This window comes from Netta rufina (genome assembly GCF_964035555.1).
Source record: "Netta rufina genome assembly, chromosome: 18".
Classification (NCBI taxonomy): domain Eukaryota; kingdom Metazoa; phylum Chordata; class Aves; order Anseriformes; family Anatidae; genus Netta; species Netta rufina.
The window spans coordinates 12,308,646-12,325,592 of NC_140142.1; the positions used below are offsets into that span (position 1 = coordinate 12,308,646).

General features: G+C 53.1%; 1 protein-coding gene and 1 pseudogene across 2 annotated transcripts; both read right to left on the reverse strand.

Annotated features, from left to right (window-relative positions):
* Positions 1 to 2,742: 2,742 nt before the first annotated feature.
* On the reverse strand, positions 2,743 to 11,735 carry LOC311216499 (olfactory receptor 14A16-like; the record flags this gene model as incomplete). The annotated part of the gene is made up of 5 exons (XM_084298025.1): positions 2,743 to 2,878; positions 3,188 to 3,289; positions 7,809 to 7,887; positions 10,578 to 11,315; positions 11,723 to 11,735. The coding sequence occupies 5 exons, from the start codon at positions 11,733 to 11,735 to the stop codon at positions 2,743 to 2,745; spliced, it is 1,068 nt and encodes a 355-aa protein (XP_084154151.1).
* Positions 11,736 to 13,753: 2,018 nt separating this feature from the next.
* LOC311216501 (olfactory receptor 14A16-like) lies at positions 13,754 to 14,698 on the reverse strand (annotated as a pseudogene). The gene has a single exon. The product of its transcript is annotated as an olfactory receptor 14A16-like (transcript).
* Between the last annotated feature and the right edge of the window lie 2,249 nt (positions 14,699 to 16,947).

Sequence of the window (16,947 nt, forward strand, 5' to 3'; positions counted from 1 at the left end):
CGGGAGACTCAAGGGAGCGAGAGAACAGCCTTGCACCAAGGTCAGTGTAGAGGGAGGGGGAGAGGTGCTCCAGGCGCCGGAGCAGAAGTCCCCTGCGGCCTGTGGTGAGGACGAAGGATGGGTAGACTTGGCGGCCCGTCGGAGCGAAGCGCGCCTCCGCCTCCCCGGCTACGCTCTACACGGCAGTCCAAGGGAGGCTCGCGCCTCTGTGCCGCCTACAGCCGGCACACGGGCTCGCCTGCTCGCCAACGGGCTGTGCCGCTTCGGCTCCTCGCCTTGACGCCACGCTACACCTGGCGGATCGGGGCTGGGGGGGGGAGGGGGAGGAAGAGGGGAGGGGATTCACCTGTCCACTTCACCACGACGAGGACCGTAGAGCTGGCGGCCGTCAGCTAACGGCGGCTGCCTACGCGCTTTTCTGGAGCCCTTCGCTTTCTTCCCCCACCCTTCTTTTTGGTTCCGTTCTGCTTTCTCATTCCTTTCTTCATCGATTCGTTGGCTGAACGATCGATCCATCGATTCCTTGATTCATTCACGCACTCATTCACTCACTCATTCATTCACTCACTCATTCACTCACTCATTCACTCATTCATGCACTCACTCATTCATGCACTCATTCATTCATTCATTCATTCATTCATTCATTCATTCATTCATTCATTCATTCATTCATTCATTCACAAATACACCTCTTCTCGTTCCCTCCCTTCCCCCCTTCTCCCCGTTGCCACGCCGCTCTTCCCCAGTAGCCGGCCGAGAAGCAGGGCAGAGCTCAAGATCGCCGCGAGGCGGGGAAGCGCCGTGTAGATGGACGGAGCTGCGGGCGGCGGACAGCCTCTGCCCTCGCGAGCCCGCGAGCCCGAGCCGAAGCGCAACCCCGAAGCCGACTCCGAGCCCGATCCGCCCCGGCCGCGGAGCCGACCGTCGCAGGAGGCGAGGCAGCTCCCGCCTGCCCGCCTTTGCGGGGGCCCCGGACGGGGCCCGCCCGGGGAGAAAAACGCTGGAGGCGAGCGCGAGCTCGTCGCTCTGCTCCCTCCCGCGCGATCTAGCTGCCCGCCGGCCGGGACGCGGGCTCGGCGGGAGCCTGACGACCAGCCGGCTTGAAGCTCCGTGCCCGGAATAATGCGTACCCCTCTCGCCTACGTGTGGCGCCGGCTTCCCGCCGAGCGGAGCGGAGCGGAGCGGCCGGCGACGAGCTAGGAGGATTGCCCCTCCCGCCGCCCCCCCGCCCGACGGCTCGGCGGGGCTGCGGCGCGACGGGCGGGGGAGAGGGGGGGAGAAGAGCCGGCGCCGCTCGAGAAGCCGAGAGCGCGGCCGCGCGCGGCCCCTGGCCGCATCGGGCTGCCGCTCGCTCTGCCGTCAGGGGCTCTGGCTCGCCTGCGAGCCACCCGTGCGACTCTGCGTGGCTGGGCGTGTGTCACCGCACTCAGCGATCCGTGCGAAACGAGGCGAAGCGAAGGCGCGCAACGGAAAGGCGGAGCGCTGCCAGCCAAAGCCAGGCCAAGCGGCGCCGGGAAAAGCAAAGCGAAGCGGAGGAGGAACGGCAAAGCGGAGCGAGGCGGAGCAGACGAAGGAAAAGCAAACGAGTGCCACGAACGCGACGCCAAGCAAAACTCAGCGCTTCCACGAAAAGCAAAGCGAAGCAGGGCCGGCAAAAGCAAAGCAAAGGGGAGGAACTGGCGGCCGGTCTCCCGCGGGCTCCGTGGCTCTGGCGGCGGGTAGACGTGGCGGCCGGAGTCTGAGAGCGAACGCTTTCTCCGCACGCTTTGTACGACCTCTCGTCTCCCCGCCGACAAGCGGGACCCGTGCTTTCTTGTTGCTGCTGCTGCTGCTGCTGGTGGTGTTTTTTTTTTTTTTTTTTTTTTTCCCCTTTTTCTTTTTAAAAGCGTGAACGATTCGAATGAATGGCGCCTCCCACCCGTTCCCCTGCACGCGAGAGGCGTGTGGATAGACCTGGCGGGCCGCCGGAGGGAAGCGTGCGGGCACGCGCGCGTCTGTGCACGCGTGCGTGTGGCCGTGTAGACGAGGCAGCCGGGCCGCTCTCGAGCAGTGGCCGTGATGGCTAGAGCAATGGCCGTGACGGCGGGGTAGACCTGACGGCTCCACGAGGCGGGAGGGGGCGGGGGGAGAGAGCGGGGAAGAGGGAGAAGTAGACCTGGTGGCTCCACGAGGCGGGAGGGGGCAGGGGGAGAGAGCGGGCAGGAGGAGGAGGGAGAAGTAGACCTGGTGGCTCCACGGGGCCCGGAGGGTGGGAGGGACGGGTAGACGTGGCGGCCTGCATCTGACAGCGGCCGTCTACGCACTTCAATGGCCGCTTCCGCCCCCTCCCCACTTCTCCCTCCCTCTCCTCCGCCCTTTGCAGCCTTTGCAGTGGACGGGGCGGGGCGGGGCGCCGGCGCCGGTCGGGAAGGCGAGGTCGGGAAGGCGGCCCCGGACCCCGGTTGCTTCGGGCCGCCGCTCGCTCTGACGTCAGAGGCTCTTGCTCGGCCGCCAGAGGCTCGCCACCTGTGCCGCTCAGTGCGGCTGACTTCCTGGCCGCTTTGCTTTAGCCGCTTTGGAAAATAGCTACTCTTATCTTTATGTTTATTATTAGTTAGTTCTGCTGCCTGTTTTCCGCTGTAGCTTCAGGAATCGTGTCATTCCTTACCGTCTTTCAAAACCTCCCCCACCGCCCTAGTCCTCAGCTCCCCCTCATCCCCCCCCCCCCCCCCCGCCTCCTCAGGCAAACGGCAGTTGAGCTCAGGTGGCGGCTCCCCAGTCAGCAGGGGTCCTGGAATAGACTTGGCTGGGTGGCCGACCCCCGCACCCCCACTTGCCAGCTGCGAAGGGACGGTTGGCGGGCTGTGGGGAGGCCGAAGTAGGTGACCCAGCGTTCCTGTGTGTGTAAACGCATCAAAAGAGCAAAAAAGCAAAGCGGAGTAGGAACGGCAAAGCAGAGCAAAGAAAAGGAAATCGGTGCCGGCAATACAAACCAAAACCCCCCAAGAAAGATGCAGCTCTAAGGAAAGCATGTCGAAGCAAGTGCAGGAAAAGCAAAGCGGGGAAGAGCAACGAAAAGTAAAGCGAGGAAAAGGAAAGCAAAGCAAAATGAACCCAAATCATTGGGAATCGTGTAATGTCGCTTATCGTCCTAAAAAACCTCACCCAAGCCCGTCCCCAGACAAACAGCAGCAGTGGGACCCACCTGGCGGCTCGCCGGACAGCGGGGGATGAGGAATAGACCATGCTGGGTGGGTGGCCAGGCTTGCTGTCGCCACCCTCCAGCTCCCGGGGGACAGTTGTCGGGCTGCGGGGAGGCCACGGTGTGCGCCTGAGGGTTTATGCGTTCATAAATACACCGATCGACTCATCGCCCAAATCGGTGTGACGGTCTGCAAAAGAAGCCTACCTAGCACGGCAAAGCAGAGCTGAGCAATGCAACGCAAAGCAGAGCGAGACAAAGCAAAGCCCTGCTAGGGAAAAGAAAGAGGCAAAAGGAAAAGCAAAGCCAAGAAGGGCCGGGAAAAGCAAAACCAAGCAGGGCAAGAAAAACCAAAGCAGAAGAGGTCCAGGAAAAGAAAAGTGGTGTCATGAATACAAAGTAAAGCAAAGCAAAGCAAGGCAGGGCCAGCAAAAGCAAAACAAAGAAAGGCGAGAAAAACCAAAGCAAAAGAGGTCCAGGAAAAGAAAAGTGGTGTCTTGAATACAACGTCAAGCAAAACAAAGCGAGGCAGGACCAGCAAAAGCAAAGCAAAGAAGGGCGAGAAAAACCAAAGCAAAGGAGGTCCAGGGAAAGAAAAGCGGTGTCACGAATACAAAGTCAAGCAAAACGAAACAAAGCGAGGCCAGGAAAAGCAAAGCACGGTCAAGAAGAGAAAATCCAAAGTAAAACAGGGCCAGGAAAAGCGAAGCAGTGCCTTGAATACAAAGCGAAGCGAAGCAACGCAGGGCCAGGGAAAGCAAAGCAAAGCAAAACGGTGCTGCCAAAACAAAATGCGGAGTTAACTTAGCGTCAGTCGAAATCGCACCCCCCACCCAGCCCAGAGGAAAAGGGGCCCGTTGCTGGCTTACGGGGAGCTGGGCGTTTGAGAAGGCCAGGGTGTGGCAGCGGCCCCCGGTTGCCTCGGGCCGCCTCTCGCTCTCGCTCTGACATCAGAGGCTCCTGCTCGGCCGTGAACGGCTCCCCACCTGTGCCACTCAGTTTGGCTGGCTGCCTGGCTGCTTTGCTTTAGCCGCTTATCATTATATAAATTATTATTATTATTATTATTATTATATACTACTAAAAAGTTATTAGAAATAAAAGTATTAAATAGTAATAGAAATAAATATCATTAAAACGTAATAAAAATAGTAGTAGTAGGAATAATAATAGTCTTCTCCGTCTGTTTCCCCCTTTAGTTTTAGGAATCGAGTAGTTATTTATTGTTGTTCTCAACCCACACCCCTCCCCAGACGAATAGCAACGGAGCCCACCTGCTGGCTCTCCGGACAACAGTGGGCAACAAAATAGACCTGGCCCGGTAGCCAGATCCCTGTCCCTGCCCGCCAGCTCTGAGGGGACGGCTGCCGGGCTGCGGGCCGGCTAACTTTTCTGTGTGTTCACAAACAAGTTTCATGAACTTCTTTATGCATTCATAAAGACAGCAAAGCTAAGGAAAGGAGCACAGGGAAAAGCAAAGCGGTGCCACGAAAGGGAAAGCCAAGGAAAGAAAGCACTTTGAGGCAAAGCAAAGCACAGCGAGGCTAAGAAAGGTCCAGAAGAGCAGAGAAGGTAAAGCAAAGCACCGACAGGAATACGAAGCAAAGAAATAAAAAATAAAGCCTGACCGCACAAGTAAAAACGTAGCAGGCTCAGGAAAGAAAAAGCAAAACAAAGCAAAGCAAAGCAAAGCAAAGTAGCACAAGGAAAAACACAGCATTTCCAGGAGAGAAAAAGCAAAGCAATCTGAGGCAAGAGCAGCAGAGGAAAGGAGGTATGGAAAAGCAAAACTGTGCCAGCAAGAGCAAAGCAAAGCAGTGCTAGGACAAAACAAAGAGAAGCAGAGTGAACGTAGCGAGCCGGCAGCCAGCCCTCCTTTGGGTTCCAAGTGTCTGTGGGGGGGAGACTGGAGGGCTCCATTTTGTGTACAGGTGGCAGCCAGACTTGGACAGTGGCTGTACCCTGATCGCCCACTCCTCAGCCTTCTTCACAGCTCCTAGTCCACCGTGACGTTTTATATATCTCTACCTATTTTGCTGTTGTTGTTGTTGTTGTGGATTTCTTCCACCGTAGTTGTGGGAATCATGTAGTTCCTTACTGTCTTTGAGAACCTCACACACACAACTAGCAGTGCGGCCCACCCAAGCCAGCTCGCCGCATGGCTGGGGACACAGAACGGACCATGTTGGGCGGCCAGGCCTGCTGCCCCCACGCGCCGGTTCCGAGGGGACAGTGGCTGGGCTGCGGGGAGGCCAAGTTCTGTGTCTGACGGTTTATGCGTTCATAAATATACCAATCGACTCAGCAGCAAAATCAGTGAGACGGTCTCCAAAGGAAGCCTAGCACGGCACAGGAGAGGAGGGCAATGTGGATGAAAGCTGAGCGAGACAAGGAAAAGCCCTGCTAGGCATAGGGAAAAGCAGTGACAACCAGGGCCTGGAAAAGCAAAGCACGGCCTGTAAAAACACATCAGATAGGTCCAAAAGGAAAACAAATCATGCAAGGAACATGAAAAAAAAAAAGTAAAAAAAAAAAAAAAGAATAAAAGATGAAAGGCAAAGCAAAGCAAAGCAGAGCAAAGCCAAGCTAAACAAAGGAAAAAATGGCCTGATAAAGCAAACGAAAGCAAGGCCAGGGAAGGCAAAGCAGAGCTAAGGAAAGTAGCAAAAGGAAAAGCAAAGCATAACCAGGAAATGCAAAGCAAGCAAATGAAAGCAAAGCACTTTGAGGCAAGGCAAAGCACAGCACGGGTAGGAAAGGCAGAGCAGTGCCAGGTCTATAAAGCAAAGCTAAACCAAGGAAAGCATGGCCAGGGAAGGGAAAGCTGAGCAAGTCAAAGCAGAGCAAGGGAACGTAGCACAAGGAAAAGCAAAGCATTTTCAGGAAAGCAAAAGCAAAGCAGTCTGAGGCAAAGCCGGGGCAAGAACAGCAGAGGAAAGGAGGTATGGGAAAGCAAAACTGTGCCAGCAAGAGCAAAGCAAAGCAGAGCAAGGCAAAACAGAGAGAAGCAAAGCAAACGTAAGGAGCTTGCAGCTAGCTCAGTAAAACCAGTGGGACAGTCTCAAAGAAACCTAGCACAGCACAGGAGAGCAGAGCATTGCGGATAAAAGCTGAGCAAGACAGAGGAAAACCCTGCTAAGGAAAAGCCCTGCTAGGCATAGGGAAAAGCAGTGACAACCAGGGCCTGGAAAAGGAAAGCACGGCCTGTAAAAACACATCAGATAGGTCCAAAAGGAAAACAAAAGAATGTAATGAGCATTTAAAGAAAAATAAATCAATAAATAATAATAATAATAAAAAAAATAGATGCAAAGCATGTCCAGAAAAGGCAAAACATAGCAAGGCAAAGCAGAGCAGAGCAAAGCTAAACAAAGGCAAGCATGGCCCTATAAAGCAAAACAAAGCACGGCCAGGGAAGGCAAAGCTAAGCAAAGGAAAGTAGCACCAGGAAAAACAAAGCAGTGCCAGGAAAGAGAAAGAAGTGAAAATAAATAAAAAAATAAAAAATGAACAAACAAACAAAACAACAACAAAAACAACAACAAAAATAAAACAAAAACAAACAAACAAACAAAAAAAAACAAAACAAAAAAAACAGCTCTAAGAAGCACAACAAAACGAAAAAGTTTGAGGTAAGGCAAATCAGAGCAGGGTTAAGAGAAGCTAAGCAGAGCAGAGAAGGAAAAGCAAAGCAATGCCAGGAATACAAAGCAAAGCAAAGCAAAGCAAAGCAAAGCAAAGCAAAGCAAAGCAAAGCACAGCATGGCCAGGTAAGGCAAAGCAGAACAAAAGAAAGTAGCAAAAGGAAAAGCAAAGCAGTGCCAGGAGTACAAAGTAAAGCAAAACAAAGGTAAGCATGGCTGGAAAATGGAAATGAGAGCAGGAGCAGGTGAGGCAAAAGAGAGCAAGGCAAAGGTAAAAAAGGGAAAGCATGGCCCCGTAAAGCAAAACAAAGCACGGCCAGGGAAGGCAAAGCTGAGCAAAGGAAAGTAGCACCAGGAAAAGCAAAGCATAACCAGGGAAGACAAAGCAAACAAAGGAAAGCAAAGCAGTTTGAGGCAAGGCAAAGCACAGCACGGGTAGGAAAAGCAAAGCGGTGCCAGGTCTGTAAACCAAAGCTAAACCAAGGAAAGCATGGCCAGGGAAGGGAAAGCTGAGCAAGTCAAAGCAGAGCAAGGGAATGTAGCACAAGGAAAAGCAAAGCATTGCCAGGATAGAAACAGCAAAAGAATCTGAGGCAAAGCAAAGCCGGGGCAAGAACAGCAGAGGAAAGGAGGTATGGAAAAGCAAAACTGTGCCAGCAAGAGCAAAGCAAAGCAGTGCTAGGACAAAACAAAGAGAAGCAAAGCGAACGTAACGAGCTGGTGGCCAGCCCTCCTTTAGGTTCCAAGTGTCTGTGGGGGGGAGACCGGAGGGCTCCATTTTGTGTACAGGTGGCAGCCAGACTTGGACAGTGGCTGTACCCTGATCGCCCACTCCTCAGCCTTCTTCACAGCTCCTAGTCCACTGTGACACCCGGTAAGAACCATGTCTTGCTTTAGTTGGTTTTATATATATATATATATTTTGTTTTTGTTTTTGTTTTGGATTTCTTCCACCGTAGTTGTGGGAATCACGTAGTTACTTATTCTCGTTGAAATCCTCACTTAACACTATCACCACACGCGTAGCAGTTAGGGGTCCCCTGGCGGCTCGCCACATGGCTGGGGACAAAGAATGGACCATGTCGGGTGGCCAGGCCTGCTGCACCCAGCCTCCAGTTCCGAGGGGACAGTCGCTGAGCTCCTGGGATGCCAAGTTCCGTTTCTCACTGTTTATGCATTCATAAATTTACCAATCGACTCAGCAGCAAAATCAGTGAGACAGTCTCCAAAGGAACCCTAGCACAGCACAGGAGAGCAGAGCAATGCAGATGAAAGCTGAGCAAGACAAAGCAAAGCCCTGCTAGGGAAAAGACCTAGCGGCATATGGAACAGCAATGACAAGCACGGCCTGGAAAAGCAAAGCACGGCTAGAGAAAACACAAGAAAAAGACATCGAAGGAAAACATAAATCATGGAATGAACATCAAATAAAAAAAATAAAAAAAAAAAATAAAAAATGCAATGCCCTAACCCTAACCCTAACCCTAACCCTAATGACCCTAACCCTAACCCTAAACCGAACCCTAAAGACCCTAACCCTAACCCTAATCGTAACCCTAACCGTAACCGTAACCGTAACCGTAACCGTAACCGTAACCGTAACCGTAACCGTAACCCTAACCCTAACCCTAACCCTAACCCTAATCCTAACCCTAACCCTAACCCTAACCCTAACCCTAACCCTAACCCTAACCCTGTCTTGGCCACCCCAGCCTGGGCTGCTGGGTTGGATTGGGATGAGTGCAGGCAGGTGGCCAGGGGATAGGGAAGTGGGAGAATTGGGGGGAAGCTGGGAAAGTCTGGAATAGCCGTTTGGCCATTGCTCACATCTCTGCCCAACAAGGGCATAGGAGATGCTGCTGTCCCTCACAGCCCTGCCTGTATTCTCTCCCTTCTCACACTGTGCTCTGTCATATCCAGCACTTTCTCATGCCTCATCCCACAGGCTCCCACCCCATGTCCATCTCCTTTTCAAGGCCAACAGGCCTGGGTCAAAAGGCATGTTCAGGTCACCTGGGGGGTGTAACAGCAAAAGCCTTCGATGGCTCTAGCAGCAGAGGGGCCGATGGCGTAGCCATCTATTAGCCAACTATTGTGCAGACCATCATCCTTTTCCTTTCTCTTGCCCAAGAGCCTCAAATCTATCACCCAAGGACACTGTGGGAGTTGGTGGCACCATGGGTGTTGGGGGCAGACGCCTCCTTCTGCTTCGAGCTGAGATGAGGGTCCAGCCCCTTTCCTCTTGTGAGTGATTGAGCCCTCTGTCCTGCAGGTGAGCAGCTGGATCAACTACTATCCCTTGCAGGGACTTCGGAGGGGGCTGCTGGGCTTCAGAAGGGGCAGGTTGACACCTCCTAGTCGTCTCCCTCAGACACTCCAAGGAGCCCCTCAGGCTGCTGCTTTCTCACTGCAGCCCAGCCATCTGCTCAAGCAGTTCCATGAGCAGGGCACATCTGTACCCATGACAGCCCTCTCTTCCCTCAGGATCCAGGGGCCTCCAGATTCTGGAGCTCCCTGCAGTCTCCAGTCTGGACTGCCACTTCACCCCTCAGGGGATCCACCTGGGTGCCCACATGATCCCAGAGAGGCCGTGTCCCCTCATTTTGTGTTGCTGCCCCGGCCCAGCCACTGTGATGGGTGCCCACCATGGTGAATTATAAGTTTAAAAGGCAGAGATCCCCAAGGAGAGGAAAGGAAGAGAAACGGAGATGGGAAAGGGAGGAGAGGATCCTTCCCACGCTCCTCCCTGCCCTGCCTGAACTGCCCCACGCAAACTGCCTGCACTAACTGCCAAAGTCTGTCCTGGGTTGCTGCACTCCCTAGGGACTGCTTTTATACCATCAGGGGTTTGGCTGTTGTCACCCCTTGCTCTGCCTTCAGCACATCAGCGCCTGCTTTTCCAACCTTAATGATTCTATGGGGCTGCGGCAAATGGAGAGCCCCCACAGCAGCAGGCACCAGGCCAGAGCTGCAGCCTGCAGAGAGAGGCTCACACAGGAGCAGGGGCAGGACCCCACGCTGAAGGTGGGACAGAGAGTGACCGTGAAGGAGCATCATGAGAAAGCATCATGGCCTGGCTGCAGCCCCCATTCCCTGTTTCCCTGCACTGCTCATTAGGAGGCGGTGGAAGAGGTAGATAGGGGGAAGGTGTTTTTACCTTGCTTTTAGTTTCTCATGGATCCAGCCTGTTAGCAATGCTCGACAAATCATCGTAATCTCTCTACAAAGTGTGTTAAGCCCGTAACAGCAATTGATGAGTGATCTGCCTGTTCCTTGAATCAACACTGGAGACCTCTTTGACTCTATTTTCTCTGTCATTTTCAGAAGCCAGAGTGAAAGAGTGGTATATTAGCTGCCCATCAGTGAGAATCCACCACACTGCTCATACCTATTGCTGGTACCAGCTTTGAAAGAAGAGTCAGGATTTCAGGCAGTGCATTGGAGAGATGCTGTTTAATTAAGGAGATGCTAAGAGAGACTCAGTGCTGCTGTACAGTGCTGACGCGCAGGGAAGCAAAGGATGTGCAGAGTAAACAGAGCAGTTTAATACTCAGGAGATGCAGGATGAATAAAATACCTTTCTAGGAGTGTAATAAATGGAAATGACACTGAAGATTATTATAACATAATGAGAATGAAAGTAATTATCAGGCCTGCAAGGGAAAAAAAAAAAGGAAGTCATTTGTGGAGAAAGAGGAAAAAATTATGAATCTTAAAAAAAATCCATGTAATCAGATTCCTAATAGCACTCCTGAGCTCATTGTTTCTCATGCTGTAGATGAGGGGGTTCAATGTTGGGGGTACCACTGAGTACAGAACTGCCACCACCAAGTCCAAGGATGGGGAGGAGATGGAGGGAGGCTTCAGGTAGGCAAACATGCCAGTGCTGAGAAACAGGGAGACCACAAACAGGTGAGGGAGGCATGTGGAAAAGGCTTTGTGCCGTCCCTGCTCAGAAGGCATCCTCAGCACGGCCCTGAAGATACGCACATAGGAAAGAACAATGAAAACAAAACAGCCAAATGCTAAACAAACACCAACCCAAACTTCCCTGAGGTAGGAGTTTGTGCAGGAGAACTTGAGGATCTGGGGAACTTCACAGAAGAATTGGTCCAGGGTATTTCCTCCACAGAGGGGCAGTGAAAATGAATTGGCAGTGACCAGCAGAGAATAGAAGACCCCACTGCCCCAGGCAGCTGCTGCCATCTGGGCACAAGCTCTGCTGCCCAGGAGGCTCCCGTAGTGCAGGGGCTTGCAGATGGCAATGTAGCGGTCGTAGGCCATGATGGTTAAAACAGAATACTCTGCTGAGAGGAAGAATAGAAATAGAAATACCTGTGCAACACATCCTGCATGGGAAATGACCCTGATGTCCCAGAGGGAATTGGCCATGGCTTTGGGGACAGTGGTGGAGATGCAGCCCAGGTCGAGGAGGGCGAGGTTGAGGAGCAAGAAGTACATGGGGGTGTGGAGGCGGTGGTTGCAGGCTACGGCAGTGAGGATGAGGCCATTGTCCAGGAGGGCAGCCAGGTAGATGCCCAGGAAGAGCGCAAAGTGCAGGAGCTGCATCTCCCGTATGTCTGCAAATGGCAGGAGGAGGAACTCGGTGATGGAGCTGATGTTGGACATTTGACTCCTTTGGGCATGGGGACCTGTCTGAGGAGGAAAATACAGCAAGATATTACGCCAGATTCTGTGAGGAAAACTCAATTTCTTGTACAAACCTTGGAAGAGTGTGCTGAGGTCAAAATAATCCAATTTCAATGTGCAGATCTCCAAACTCCTCAACTCTTGGGGATCGTCTCAGTTCTCCCCACGTAGCAAGAGACAGACAGATCCTTGCAGCTCACCTAGTTGAGATGTCCAGTAGCATTTCCATGCCCTTATCTCTCACATGTCTTCTCCATGGATAGCACAGAGCTGCTATGGCAGAGCTGTGCCCTAGTTAAGGACAGCCTGCAGCCCAGCAGAATCCTTGCAGGAAAAGAGTGGAATGCCCTAAACATGGGGTGACCTGAACACAGAGACAGCTCATTCACAGCCACACACACAGCATTTCCACAACCCTACACGTCAGGAAGGGACATGGATGCTTTTCCTCCATTAACATATCTGCATGGCAGAACATGCAGGATCTGTGTCTGAGCTGCACCTGAATTATCCTCTACATCGCTGACTCCAAAGGCAACTCATGAACAAGTTCCCATGCTAGTATGTCTAGACGTCTATGCTGGGGGAAGGGAAGAGTCCAAGGGGCTGTACTGTGGAAGGCATCAGCAATGCACAGATGGCAGGGAGGTGCCCAAATCGCCTCTGCCATGGAGATACTGGGAGCAGCTCCCTCACACCCTTGCCCATGGCTCTGCTGCCTGCAGCTGTCCCTGCCTGCAGCTGGGTCTCTGACCCCACACCTCCTCCCTGCAGCTCACAGCCCCCATCCCACCCGCTGGGTGCTCAGCTCTGCCCTGCAGACACCTCCTGGAAGCAGGGCTCTGTGAGGGGCAGGTCACTCTGTGCAGGTCCTACAGCCCAGCTCACACAGACCCTGTAGACACTGCACATCGTGGCTGGAGTTTCTATGGTCTTTACAGATGTAAAGGTACTTATCATGATCCTTGTGAAGGCTTAGGTGTCAAAGCCAGTACTCTGAAATAACAGCCTCTATTTCTACTTCCACTGAGTCAAAGAAGCGAAAACTCAAACCATCTCTACAAAAAGCAGATGCTCAGGAAAGCTAAGACTACAGCATGAATTCCCTGACCTGAATCTGCTCTTCTGAAGTCCCCTCGGAAACATTTTGAGTGTGCTGTGGAGCTGTGAGCAGGTTGCCCCAGCCAGCAGCCTCCTGCCAGCAGCAGAACCCTGCCCTGCCGGGGGGGGGCTCCTTCCACCCGCAGCTTCTCCCTGTAGCACCCTGGGCAGCTCCCCGGGAGCTATGCGGAGCATTGCTGACAAGCAATGCTGGTTGTGTCTCTGTGACAGGATATTAAAGAAAGGAGAAATTCTACTGCACAACAGCAGCTGGGAGAGAGGAGTGAGCACATGTAGATAGGAACAGCCCTGCAGACACCAAGGTCAGTGCAGAAGGACAGGAGGTGCTCCAGGTGCCGGAGCAGAATTTCCCATGCAGCCCATGAAGAGGCCCCTTGTGGAGCAGGCTGTGCCCCTGCAGCCCATGGGTCCCACAGCAAAGCAGATCTCCATGCTGGAGCCCGTGGAGCAGGTGGACATGGCCTGAAGGAGGCTGTGGACCATGGCGAGCCCCTGCAGGAGCAGGCCCGGGGCTGGAGCTGCAGCTTGTGGAGAGGAGCCCATGCAGAGCAGGGGCACTGAGTGACTGTGAAGGAGCAGCAGATACAAAGCGTCATGGAGTGACCACAGGCCCCGTTCCCCTGCACTGCTCCAGGCAGGCAAGAAAGTACAAAAGGGTGGGGAGGAGGGAAGCTGTTTTTATTTTGTTTTTAGATCCTCACTGCTCCACTCTGTTAATTAAAGCTCAATAAATTATCCTAATCTCCCTACACTGAGTCTGTTTTGCCCATGACTACAATTGGTAAGTGTTCTGCCTGTCCTTTAAAAAAAAAAAAAACTGGAGCCCTTTTCCACTGTGTTTTCTCTGGCTGTTCCTTTGAGGAGGGGGGCGAAAGCGCGGTGTGGTGGAGTTCAGCTGCCCATCAGTGTGAAACCACCACACTCCTCAGCCATGTTATTGGCACCAGCTTTGAAAGAAGAAGCATGACTTCAGGCAGTCAGCTGGGGAGATCCTGTTTTATTAAGCAGATGCAAAGAGAGAGAACTGACAGAGCAGTTTCATTCCTCAGTGGACAGTAGATATATAAAAAACATTTTCCTAAGAAACTAATGAATGGGAATGTCAATGAAGATAAAAGTAACACTAATAATCATGAAACAAATACCCAGGATGTCATTTGTGGAGAAAGAGGGGAAGTTTATCACTTTTCTGAAACATTCCTGAAATCATTTTCCTAATGGCACCCTTGAGCTCCTGGTTCCTCATGCTGTAGATGAGGGGGTTCAGTGCTGTAGGCATCACTGAGTACAGGTCCCGGGCTGGAAAGGAGGCTGAGGAGGGCTTCATGTAGGAAAAAAGTCCAGTGATGACAAATAGAGAGACCACAAACAGATGAGGGAGGCACGTGGAGAAGGATTTTTGCCGGCCCTGCTCAGAGGGCATCCTCAGTACAGCCCTGAAGACCTGCACATAGGAAAAAAGAATGAAAAAAAAGCACATGGATGCTAAAGAAACACCAATCATAAGTACCCAAACATTCCTGAGGTAGGAATTTGAGCAGGAGAGCTTGAGGATCTGTGGGATCTCTCAGAAGAACTGGTCCACAGCATTGCTTCGGCCCAGTGGCAGTGAAAATGTATTGGCAGTGACCAGCAGAGCATAGAGAACCCCACTGCCCCAGGCAGCTGCTGCCATCTGGGCACAAGCTCTGCTGCCCAGGAGGCTCCCGTAGTGCAGGGGCTTGCAGATGGCAACGTAGCGGTTGTAGGCCATGATGGTGAGAAGAGAATAGTCTGCAGAGAGGAAGACTAGAAAGAGAAAGACCTGGGCAGCACACCCTGCATAGGAAATCTCCCTGGTATCCCAGAGGGAATTGGCCATGGCTTTGGGCAGAGTGGTGGAGATGCAGCCCAGGTCGAGGAGGGCAAGGTTGAGGAGGAAGAAGTACATGGGGGTGTGGAAGCGGTGGTTGCAGGCTACGGCTGTGAGGATGAGGCTGTTGTCCAGGAGGGCAGCCAGGTAGATGCCCAGGAAGAGCACAAAGTGCAGGATCTGCAGCTCCCTTGTGTCTGCAAATGGCAGGAGGAGGAACTCGGTGATGAAGCTGCTGTTGGACATCTGATGTCTCTTGACCTTGAGGCCAGTCTAAAAGGAAATAAAAACATTTGTGTAGATATGATATATAAAGGAACTTTTCATCATTGTTGCAGAAATTCACTCAATTGCAGGGCTTGGTGCATAATGTTTTGCGTATTTTTTTGTACTTGTCCTACACACCTGAGAAGTTCTTTAAGGTAGAAATCCTTGGTGTACTGCCCACCAAGTGAAATCTTGGGGGTCCTGCAAGGCAAAGGGACTGTTCCTCAGGGCAGAGTGAGGACAGAAGGTGTATCAATCAGTCCTGGTCTCAGCTGCCCCATGCAGGCACCTCGGGAGGTTGGTCACACTTAGGTGTTCCTCTGAATAGACCCTTAATGCTACTGAGAGTGGAGGACTCCAGGTTCAAAGTGCGCATCTCCAAACCCCTCACCCATCTCATCATATCTGAGGAGGATCTCAGCACTCTGCTTTTCCCCAGGGACACACAGGGATCACAGCAGCTGCCCATATACAACCGTTCAGCAACATTTCTATGGCCTCAGGACTGACGTGTCTTCTCCATGGGGCTGCTAGATAACACAGAGCTGCTAGGGCAGAGTTGTGCCCTTCTGCATGGCAGCCTGCAGCCCAGCAGAAGCCCCATGTAAAGAGTCAAACATTAGATGTGATGTCCTGAACAGAGAGCCAGCTCATTCCCAGCCACACAAACATTTCCCAGAGGCCCAAAAGTTTGGAAGAAACATCGATGCTTTTTTCATGGACATACCTGAGTGACAGGAACATTATCAGTATTTGAGCTGCACCTGAATTCTCATCCCCAAAACTGCAGTGAGTACAAAGCAGCTAATAAAATTTCAATGACATTATGGCTGGAGATCTATGCTCGATGAGAAAGGAGACCAGGAGATTGCTAAGGGGAAGGTGTCTGCACTGCAGGGATGTCAGGGAGGTGCCCAAATCCCCCCTCCCATGTTGCTGCTGGGAGCAGCTCCCTCTTACTCTCTGCCCATGGCTGTGCTGCCCGCAGCTGGCCCTGCCTGCAGCTGGGTCTCTGTCCCCACACCTCTTGTCTGCAGCTCACAGCCCCCATCCACCCGCTGGGTGCTCAGCTCTGCCCTGCAGACACCTCCTGGCAGCAGGGCTCTACCCAGGGGCAGCTCGCTGGGGGCACGTCCTAGAGCCCAGGGCACACCGACCCTGCTGACACTGCATGGGTGGTGGTGGAGCTTTCTATGGGCTGAGGGGCAGGAAAGGGACTTGATGGGGGTCATTGCAACCTCCTTAGGATGCCTTAGGACTGTCAGGGTTTTCTAAGAAATAACATTATATTTTGCTATTTCTACTGAGCCAAAAAGAGAAAACTGAAAGGAGAGGCAAAGGAAAGATGAGAGTGTAGTTCCCTTTGAAATTCCCTTGATTTGATGTGGAACTGTGAGCAGGCTGCCCCAGGCAGCATCATGGTGTCTCAGCCTCTTCTTGGATTAACTATTTCTGTTTGTATTACCACCAAGCCAAAGTAGAGACTGAATGTTCAGGAGGCTCAGGAAAGCTGAGACTGAAGTCTATATGCCCTACCACATCCCAGCTCTTGCAAAATCCCCTTGGATATATCCTCGTTGTGCTGTAGATCCGTGAGAAGGCTGCCCCAGGCAGCTGCCTCCTGCCAGCAGCAGGACCCTGCCCTGCCGGGGGCGCTCCTTCCACCCGCAGCTTCTCCCCGCGGCGCCCTGGCCAGCTCCCCAGGCAGGCTGAGTGCTGAGCCTGGCAGGCGGCAGAGGCCCTGCCCTGGCACACAGCCCCTGGGGCACAGCAGGGACCCTGCTCTGCACCACAGCCCTGGACACCCTTGCCTGCACCCCTGCCTTCTCCTTCCTCCATGAACTGTGGCTGCATTGCCCTCCAGCGAGAGACTTACCGGGTGCAGGGCAGGAAAGCCTTCTCCGGCAGGGAGCTCTGGGCATGCTGCCACTTCTGCCTGCCTTTAAGCACTGTCTTTCTGCAGGCAGTGCCCCCAGCCCTGCCGCACTGTGCAGAGGAGCTGCTCCTGGGCAGAGCTGTCTCTCTGCAGCGCTGCCCGCTTGCCAGGAGCTCCCCTTGGGCACAGGAGCCTGGCCCAGCTCAGCAGCAGAGGCCCAGCCCAAGGCCTCCCTTGCTCTGCCCCCCACCAGGCTCCCTGTACATGGCCCTGGGGCTGCAGGGGAACCTGCTGGCAAACAGCCTGAAGGAAGCCCTGGGCTTCCCTCCCTCCCCTGGGCACACACACTTCT